We start from the raw sequence: 10,914 nt of genomic DNA, 5'->3' as shown, positions 1-10,914 counted from the left end.
GTTGAGATGTTGATACATGTATTGACTTCCTGGGATATTTGTTTTCGATACGTCACGGAAATTCCATCAAAGGACCTGCGTCTGTTTATAACAAACATTTCACAAACCTTCGAATTTTTTTTCTGTTTTCATAACCTTTTTTCATGATCAAAGATAGAAATATAAAAACGATAACCTGAATGATCCGTCGTTGAAACATGTTCACGGATTTCACTCGAGGTAGGTGTTATCAAGTAAACGCATAATCTGTGAACTAATTCATCTGTTTACTCAAACAAAACAACATGATCCACGGCGGTTACCTCCCATTCTGCCTACAGTTTATAATACATGATACGTATCAGGGGATAGGGATAAGTTCTATGTGACTGAATGCTTACTGAATACCTGTTTTCCCTTTCCCATAATAGACTATGCCTCTTAACACAAATTAGTTTGTTTTTGTTCTTTAACGCCGCACTCAGCAATATTCCAGCTATATGACTGCGGTCTGTAAATAATCGAGTCTGCACCAGATAATCCAGTGATGGATATCATGAGTTGCAATTCACACAATTGGGATACGATGACTTGCATCAACCACGTCATCAAGCCTGATTACCCGATCCCGTTAGTCGCTTCTTACGACAAGCATTGTCGCCGTTTACTGCAAGAATGGGTTGCTGAAGACCTCTTAACTCGGATTTCGGGTTTAACACAAATTAGAAAGACCAGTATATAAAGAAATGTGAATACATAGCAACCTATCTTGTACCATAACATGCAGCGAGACTTGGCTTCTACTGACTGCACAACCCAGGCCCTGAAATAACAGCTCACACTATATAAGTAGAAATCTAGAAGTGACATATCATTTAATAACAATAATAACAAGTGCATTTATAATGCGCCAGATTCCATTCACCAAGTGGATGCTCATAGCGCTACACTATTATTACCCCGGTCAATGGATCAGTGAGCACTCAATTTTCATTCTCAGCTCCCTGGGGAGTATACAACCCAAGCTGCTGGGTGAACAGAGGCACATTTCGAACAAAGTCACTTGCCTAAGGAGACACCTCATGTGGTACATGTGCTTCAGTGTGGGACAGGACCGAAGCCCTAGAAACTCTCAGGAGTCAAGCTGCTGAACGTGGTCACCCATCCAACTACTCTCCGAGACCGACGTTGCTTAACTTCACCTGATTTGTGATCTGTGCGCTGTGCACAGGACCACGTGCCACCAGTCTGCATGCAAAATGCCTGGCCTTCAGAACGTTGAATGTATAACATCACAGGTTGGTGGCTAACAGGCAGTTTAAGATGGTTTTCGATGCCGACTGCAGGTACAGCGTCAGAGTGATACACGTTGAAGTGTGTATTTCCTGCTTGTAAGGGACGCTTGAGCGCGGGGGACTATCTCAAGTCGGCATCAACTCACAGTCGTCCCTAGGTAGAAGACACAGCGGTCCTTCGTCGTGATTACCCTCAGAACACGAGCCAGAGATGAAGTTACTCACATTCATGCGATTTACAAAGGGGAAATTGATGCTATTGCCCCTTCCTTCACAAGTATTGATGCCGGCCTCTAGATACAGACGAAAGAACTAACCAACATTACCCACAACGCTGGCTGAAGTAGACCTCCAAGACAGTGACAGCACCGAAGAACAACACTCACTTCCTTGTCATAGATGATGGTGCTGAGACAGCTTTTGACTCAGATGAGATGCTGAACATGATTGCAAGCAGCAGACACATAATCTATGGATGATACATGTTATGCATGTCCTAGTCTTTGATTGGTTGGTTGGTTGGTTTGTTGTTTAATGCCGCACTCAGCAATATTCCAGCTATATGACGGCGGTCTGTAAATAATCGAGCCTGGACCAGACAATCCAGTGACTGATATCATGAGCATCGATCCACGCAATTGGGATCGATGACATGTATCAACCAAGTCAGCGAGCCTGACCACCCGATCCCGTTAGTCGCCTTTTACGGCAAGCATGGGTTGCTGAAGACCTTTTCTACCCCGGAATCTTCACGGGTCCCTAGTCTTTGAAGCCAGTTACATGGTATACATTGCTTGTTCTAAAATGTTTCCTTTGCATTGCGCTCTTATGCATAACGGGGGCATGGGTCGTCCAGTCGTCTAGGGCGCCGCGATTCGCTGTGCAGAGTTGCGTCCCTTGGGCACGCCAGAAACCTATGATTGTGGGTTCGAATCCCGGTTCGCCCTGATTATGTTTCTAGGTTTGTCAGCACCATCCCCGTGCTCGTGGGTTTCATCGAAGTGGTAAACGTCTGAGACCTGCATCACTTCGGGCTTTCCTCCCACATTAAGCTGACACGCCGTGATATAACTGGAATACTGTTAAAGGCGGCGTTAAACACAACTCACTCACTCTCATGCATGACAGACACATGTTCCGCGAGCTGAGTGAAGTTGATGAGAAGAAGACAGGCTTGTCTCTGAGTCCAGACAGACCTTGAAACTGCGACAATCCGAGGAATTGAAGATGTTTTCCAGGCAGCGATCCCCGATGATGTCTTCAGTCAAAGCATTCTGAGGTCTTACAGGTCTCTACCGTACCGACGAAGAATTTAAGACTCTTGTGGGACGAAAGCATGTTTGCCTTTTTTTACCCTTGACATGATGCATGATGAATGTCGCGAAATGTTAGAGGAACGCCAAGATCATCTGCCGAGGGTAACTGAGTTTACCGATTATGTGACATCAACAACATCTGTAGTCAATACGTTAACAAAATAAAGGATTAATTAAAAGGTTGGTCAGCTAACCTAAGTGTAGGCAGAATGAGCTGTAGGCAGAATGAGTGCTACTGTGGGCAGAATTGGTGTATTCAGAATGAGCTGTAGGCAGAATGAGTGCTATTGTAAGCAGGATGGATGTAGGCAGAATGAGCCGTAGGCCGAATGAATGCTACTGTAGGCAAAATGGTGGTAGGCAGAATGAGTGCTGTAAACAGTATGAGTGCTACTGTAGGCAGAATGGGTGTATTCAGAATGAGATGTAGGCAGAATGAGTGCTACTGTCGGCAGAATGGGTGTAGGCAGAATGAGCTGTAGGCAGAATGAGTGCTACTGTCGGCAGAATGGGTGTAGGCAGAATGAGCTGTAGGCAGAATGAGTGCTACTGTAAGCAGGATGGATGTAGGCAGAATGAGCTGTAGGCAGAATGAGTGATACTGTAGGCAAAATGGGTGCTACTGTAGGCAGAATGGGTGTATTCAGAATGAGCTGTAGGCAGAATGAGTGTTACTGTAGGCAGAATGGATGTAGGCAGAATGAGTGTATGCAGAATGAGTGCTACTGTAGGCAGAATGGATGTAGGCAGAATGAGTGATACTGTAGGCGGAATGAGTGAGTGCTACTGTAGGCAGAATGGATGTAGGCAGAATGAGTGCTACTGTAGGCAGAATTTGTGTAGGCGGGATGAGCTGCAGGCAGAATGAGTGCTACTGTAGGCAGAATGAATGCTACTGTAGGCAGAATGGATGTAGGCAGAATGAGTGCTACTGTAGGCGGAATGGGTGTATTCAGAATGAGCTATAGCCAGAATGAGTGCTACTGTAGGCAGAATGGGTGTAGGCAGAATGAGTGCTACAGTGGACAGAATGGATGTAGGCAGAATGAGTGCTACTGTAGGCAGAATGAGTGTTACTGTAGGCAGAATGGATGTAGCCAGAATGAGTGCTACTGTAAGCAGAATGGGTGTAGCCAGAATGGGTGCAACTGTGGGCAGAATGGATGTAGGCACAATGAGTGCTACTGTATGCAGAATGGATGTAGCCAGAATGAGTGCTACTGTAAGCAGAATGGGTGTAGTCAGAATGAGTGCTACTGTATGCAGAATGGATGTAGGCAGAATGAGTGCTACTGTAGGCAGAATGAGTGTTACTGTATGCAGAATGGATGTAGCCAGAATGAGTGCTACTGTAAGCAGAATGGGTGTAGCCAGAATGGGTGCAACTGTGGGCAGAATGGATGTAGGCAGAATGAGTGCTACTGTAGGCAGAATGGATGTAGGCAGAATGGGTGCCACTGTAGGCAAAATGAGCTGTAGGCAGAATGAGTGTTACTGTAGGCAGAATGAGTGTTATTGTAGGCAGAATGGGTGCTTCTGTAGGCAGAATGGGTGTAGGCAGAATGAGCTGTAGGCAGAATGAGTGCTACTGTAGGCAGAATGGGTGTAGGCAGAATGAGTGCTACTGTAGGCAGAATAGATGTAGGCAGAATGAGCTGTAGGTAGAATGAGTGCTGCTGTAAGCAGAATGGGTGTAGGCAGAATGAGCTGTAGCCAGAATGGGTGCCATTGTAAGCAGAATGGGTGCTTCTGTAGGCAGAACGAGTGTTACCGTAGGCAGGATGGGTGTAGGCAGAATGAGTGCTACTGTAGGCAGAATAGATGTAGGCAGAATGTAGGTAGGCAGATGTAGGTAGAATGAGTGCTGCTGTAAGCAGAATTGGTGGAGGCAGAATGAGATGGAGGCAGAATGAGTGCTACTGTAGGCAGAATGAGCTGTAGGCAGAATGAGTGCTACTGTGGGCAGAATGGGTGTAGGCAGAATGAGTGCTACTGTAGGCAGAATAGATGTAGGCAGAATGAGCTGTAGGTAGAATGAGTGCTACTGTAGGCAGAATGGGTGCTTCTGTAGGCAGAACGAGTGCTTCTGTAGGCAGAACGAGTGCTACCGTAGGCAGGATGGGTGTAGGCAGAATGAGGAGTCACCTCCAAGGCCCGGTTGCATAAAGCGGACTAGTCATCAGCACCGTGTATTCCTGCGCGCCTGACAACTTGCCACTCCATGTGTCCAATCTTGGTTTAAAAATTTGTCTTGAAATATCGAAATAGACCGACTTAATGCCGCAATGATAAAATATATTGCATGATATAACAGTTTACTAAAATGATTTTAGGGCAGACATTTATCAGCTGACATCCAGATACTTATTCAATAATAAGAGCAACCAATGAGGTCTTTAAATTGTGAGATAATCACAGTTGATTAATAACATCTGCCAGACTCCGAGATGAAATGATGTATAGACTGAATAATTTCTAAGTGTTAATTTACCGATTGTTCAACATTTCCAATTTCCATATGACAGAGGTTTAAGATCGCACCCACTTGTATTATAAGGCATATTATTTCCAAGAATGTAATAATTTGGAGATACCAATGAATTATGAACTGCATCTATCCACAAGAGCGGGATTAATCATTTTTAATATTTCTGTCAACTTTGTTTAAACTCAGATCACTTCCACCTAATCTTCGTAGTGAGTGTATTATCTCGAGTTACAATTTCCAACAGAGGTTCTGCGTCAAATATATAACTGTATGTAAAAGGGTGTACGGAAAATATTATACAATCTCGACTGGTTTGCCTGTCGTAGAACGCTTGCGCTCATTGACGCACTACAGGACAGGGTACAAGTCTATATACATTCGAAACCTCATTTCAGGAAAGATATCGCACCAGAACACGAATATAACATATAATAGTATGAATTTTATATGATTTTAGTTACAGTATGTTATGTTGATCTCTTACACTTTAAATCTGTAAAGGGTATCTAACGCTATACTTCTTCGACACGCTCTGCTTGACTGACCTCAACTTCCGGAAACCGTCCCTGACGGAATATTGAGATTGTGTCAAAACGATTTTGGGATATTATTTGATCATCATGGCTTACTCACCATGACTGCGTCACTGCATTTATGTAGATGATGATACGATTTCTAATCAGATAACGCTCCGGTGTCATGGGGTGTATTTTCTCACACGTTCAAGTCTTATTTTCAAAGTCCGGAGACCAAAAAGAAACATCCATGTTCAGTCGAAAGAGTCGCAGTCGAGAGGTCCTGCTTCAGTCGCAGACGAGCACTATCATCACCCCAGCCAAACAACGCGGAGGAGGATCTAGCAAAGTGCCGTACTCGTCTCTGGAGGAACCCAGTGGGGAAATAACTTTAGAGGATGCGGTTTCTCGGAGAGATAAAGAACTTTTACAACGATTAATCTTGACACGTGCGTTCCAGCCCGCACCGTTTGACATACACGAAAAGAAAAAGAACAATCCAGTAGAATTGGCTTGTAAACTGGGGTTTACGGACATTGTCGAAGTTTTTCTTGATAATGGCTGCAGTCCAAACCTACCAACATCTCAAGGAAGATTAATTCATTCTGTTCTGGAGGGGATGAAGTGCGAGTCCATATCTCTAGAAAGTGGACGCAGGCTAATTCAGTTACTTTGTGACAGTGGGTGTGATGTCAACATCAATGATGTTCGATATACATCCACACTGATGTACGCATCAGAACTTGGAGATACAGTCGTGCTGGACATTATTCTACGGCACTGTTCCACATCACAACTCAGCTATCAATGTGGGGGGAGTTCGTATACGCCTCTCCACATGTCAACAATGAGAGGGGATTCTGAGTGTGTCCGACAACTGTTGAAATTTTCCCCAAGTAAACATGTGAATATTCGTGACCACTATGGTAATACTTCGTTAGTCCTTTCACTAAAAACGATGGAAAATAATTTGAAGTATTTAAACTCAGCAAGGAGAGACATGGACAGTGACAACAATGCAAAACGGTGGCTTAAGGAAAAGGAAAAATTACTCCGGTTTCAACATTGTTCAGTGTCTATTGTAGAAAGTTTGCTCTTAGCAGGTGCAGATGCAAATATGAATTGTCGAGATGGTCTTGGATCCCCTCTACTTCATGCCCTCTATCTGTGTAGGCTGGATGAAACAAATGGATTTCAGGATGAGTCGGGCGGTCATGGGCATGAATTTACCAACACAATGCATTTAGTTTCAACGGAAAAGATTCAGAACTTGGAAAGAATTAGTACAGACTCCAATCATGAACCACAGGAATTTTCAGTTGTTGGACAAGAAACTTTCTCTTTATATGCTGGCGTTGTACGCTTACTCATGCTCTCAGGTGCCGAGATTAACACACCGAAAGAAACTCTTTTCACAAGATACCCGTCACTTACTCCTTTGCTGGAAGAAATCTTTGAGTTTTGGACCAGGTACCAACATACAAAGCCACCAAAGTTGATGCATCTTGCAAAACAGACTGTGCGGAACCATTTGGCGTCATTGCAGAAACTTCATGAACTTGATAAACTCCCACTTCCAGAGAGATTGAAGAACTATGTACAACTAAACTGCTTGTAACCATGGTAACATACCTTGTGGGTTCTTACGATATTATGTTAGGAATAACTTAATATGGGTTATATTTGTCAACTTGAAATCAGACTGCACTGAACGCACTTAGCTTTCTGAGGGAATATTAAAAGAATGTTTTGAAACAAACAACAAGAAAAACAACTTTTCATTATATATTTTGTATTTCATGTATTTATTTATTTTTCATACACTTACCATGTGCTTACCTGGACATCATTTACAATTGTTTTTTAAATGGTTTAATCAAAGCTTGACAAAATTGACATTTTCAAATTACGTTTGAATCTAACAATGCTGCTGTGGTGCTATTCTAGTGTGCTAATGATGAATGTACATACTTTGCACTCACATTTACACACTGCAGTCAAAATAGACTGTGCACTAATTGTGCACTGATATCTGTCTTTCTAGTTTTACCTACACCTACCTGTAACGCATGCATCAAAGACACAACTATTTCATAGCTATGAGAATGCATATTAGTTCCATGAACTAATTCCTTAGCTCCCAAATGTGATGTATATGGTATACATAGTATACATGGTTTAAGTTGGATTTTACTGCTGTTATACATACATGTGTATACAGATATGGCTGTCGTTTAGCAGGAATAGTGCTGCATCACCATATCACACACACACACACACATGCATGGCATATTTAGCAAGAAAGACAATCTTAATCTTAGCATGCAGAGCAAGGGATGTTTTTAGAATAATTATTTTCTGTTTTATTTCAAAATTATGTTTTACATCTCGTGTTGACAAGTTTAATTAGTGTCTGTTTTCAGGATGCTTTTTTAGAATTGTTAAATCATTTGATGTCAGAGATGTTGTCATGCACTACCTGTCATCGGGATGACACGATTCGCTGTGCAGAGTCCCTTGGGCATGCCAGAAACCTGTGATTGTGGGTTCGAATCCCGGTTCGCCCCAATTATGTTTTTAGGTTTGTCAGCACCGTACCCATGCTGGGTTTCACCTAAGTGATAAAAGTCTGAGACCTGCATCACTTTGGGCTTTCCTCCCAGCATTAAGCTGACACGCCGTGATATGACTGGAATAATGTTAAAAGCGCCGTTAAACCCAACTCACTCACTCACTACCTGACATCACTTGTCATCTCAGTATCCCATCATGTCTTTAGATAGTACCGTATTCGACGTAATAAGCGCCTAGGGCGTTCTCAAAATTGGAAATAGGGGGCTCTTATTAGAACATAATTTTGGTGAGAAGAAAAACAGAGTTGAAAGATCGTAAATTTCGTGGCTTATGCTGATAGCCTGAAATGATACAATAGAAAAGTCTGTGCGTATCATACACGACAGATATATTTTTCAGAATTTAATTGCCCATAATTAAGGGTGCATTATAACACACGAGCGCATATTAAAGACGAATAAATAAGTGTACATTGATCAATCGGAAGGGGTGCTAATTGGGATTGTTCACCAGCCAATATATTAGCAAACATCGCCGTGGGGGCTTATTAGAGCAGGGCGCTAATTACGTCGATTACGGTAATTGGAAATACAGTTAACTACATTTATAACGAACACGCTCATAATGAACTGAGGTATATACCAAACTATTCTTTTGTACCCGGCCATTTGCCATATAATTTATCATATAAAGTTGATGGATATAACGAACACGCTCATGACGAAATGACGGATATAGCGAACTCACCTTGTGGTCCCGTGCATACTCTGTCATCGTTAATAATTAAGTTTATAACGACCTGTTTATCCCTGAGCTGAGCTCCTTGCGTGTCACCAATCTGCCATCAAAACATCCGCGCAGCTGTTCAAAGTGTCAATAAACAATTGAAGGTATTTGATTTACTCTTAAGTACTGACACCTTGTCCTCCATTTACACCCTCAATTAACAATAGTAATTGAAGTGATTGAAGTGGATATATTCTCTACATGTACAGTCCACACTTTTGTTATTTATCGAGTAACATGATGTCACATGACATGATAATAGATGTCTGATGGTCGAAATGCGTATAACAAACGACGGATATAACAAACTAAACTTAGTGGTCATTTTGAGTTCGTTATGATTTTAGTTTACTGTATGTTATCAAAGGTTTTAACATTAAAATCAGCTGATGTTAGGCTGTAACAGTGATCAGTGAGAGACATCTGGTCAAACCGACAGCCAAACTAGTCAGTGTTTCCTGTTAATCTGGAGATATGTCTCATAACTGCAGGGAAATTTTAAAGGTCAAGTATACCAAAAGATATGGTCCAGGAAGATGAATAAACTAAGTATATCATCATCATCATCATCATCATCATCATCATCATCATATAAGTCCTTTTGCTCAGATTAGAATCGCCGCCTCCGTGGTCTTGTGGTAGAGTGTCCGCCCGGAGAGCGGAAGGTCCGGGGTTCGATCCCCGGCCGCGTCATACCAAAAGACGTTAAACGATGGTACTTGTTGTTACCCTGTCTGGCGCTCGACATTAAGGGGCTAAAACAAGGACTGGTCGGCTCGGAGTCAGTATACTGTGTCTGAGGGGGGTATTCATGTTAAACTGCGGCATGGTGTCTCAGTGAGCTAGCACTATAAATCGGCATCCGTCCGGACTAGTACAAGCAGCCACAGACACACACGTGCATGCACGTCGCTATGTAAGTGCAATAATCTTGGACGCGACGTTAAACCCAATTTCACCTCACCTCAGATTAGAATCTACTTAGAGTGCTGCCTAAGGAGTAGACTCAAAAGCTTATGACTGAAACCTGGCATGGTTGAACTAACTCATCAACATTAATGACAGTATTAACAAAGATGTTTTATTGAATGCCCTTAATTTATGTCATATGTTCTAAACATGCTAAACATGCTAAACAAGCACAAACGTAACCAAATTGATATTTCTCTAGTGTATTGCATGTTGTGATAGAGCTTAATATCATGCATGCTTGTGATATGTCTCTTGGTTGTCGCTTCATAAGCAGTGATAGGACAAGGGTATCCAAGAGGTTAAAGTGTTTCCTCGCTGTGCTGAAGATCCGGGTTTCACTCCCACATTGATACACTGTGTAAAGCTCGTTCTGGTGTCCACAGCCGTGATACTGCTGGAATATTGCTGGAAGAGGCTGAAACCTGTCTCACTCTCTCACTCTCTCACAGTAGTGACAATGTCAAGCTGTTGATCAGGGCTATGCTCACAAAGCCATCCCAGATTTATGACTCACGTAACTCTACGTTGAAGTACTGGGCCCACTTGCACAACACGATCTTAGCGCTAAGATGATCGTAACTCCCATACTTTAACATAGGTTTACGATAGTCTTAGCGCTAAGATCGCTTTGTGGAATGGGCTCTGAATATTCATTATGACATATGGTATAAGGGAAAGAATATTGCTTCATAACTTAGTGTAAAAACTGATTATCTTGTATCTGGTATCTTGCTATTTTACCATCAGACATGTACTTCAAGTAATAATTGTATGAATTGCAGATGTAATGAATGACAAGGTACTTCATGATATCCGCTGTAGTTATTTTAATTCACAATCTCACATGATCATTATGTGTTAATATCCACCTGCACCACTGCATGGTGATCGGTGCTGTAATATTCTGTGGGATTTGGTAAGCATGGTTTATAGTTGGGCTCCATTTATTATCATGATTATTAGGATTTCTGAAAAGTCACATAGTAAAT

At 42.3% G+C, this 10,914-nt stretch overlaps 1 protein-coding gene across 1 annotated transcript; it reads left to right on the top strand.

Moving 5' to 3' along the window:
* Positions 1-5,628: 5,628 nt before the first annotated feature.
* LOC125376065 (E3 ubiquitin-protein ligase MIB2-like) lies at positions 5,629-9,686 on the top strand. The gene has a single exon (XM_048387486.1). It carries the CDS (start codon positions 5,778-5,780, stop codon positions 7,209-7,211), a length of 1,434 nt encoding a protein of 477 aa, XP_048243443.1. The 5' UTR covers positions 5,629-5,777; the 3' UTR covers positions 7,212-9,686.
* The last annotated feature ends 1,228 nt before the right edge of the window (positions 9,687-10,914 follow it).

The sequence above is a fragment of the Haliotis rufescens genome, unplaced genomic scaffold (genome assembly GCF_023055435.1).
Source record: "Haliotis rufescens isolate VD_foot unplaced genomic scaffold, xgHalRufe1.0.p SCAF_7, whole genome shotgun sequence".
Lineage (NCBI taxonomy): Eukaryota > Metazoa > Mollusca > Gastropoda > Lepetellida > Haliotidae > Haliotis > Haliotis rufescens.
This window is presented reverse-complemented; position numbering and strand designations above follow the sequence as displayed.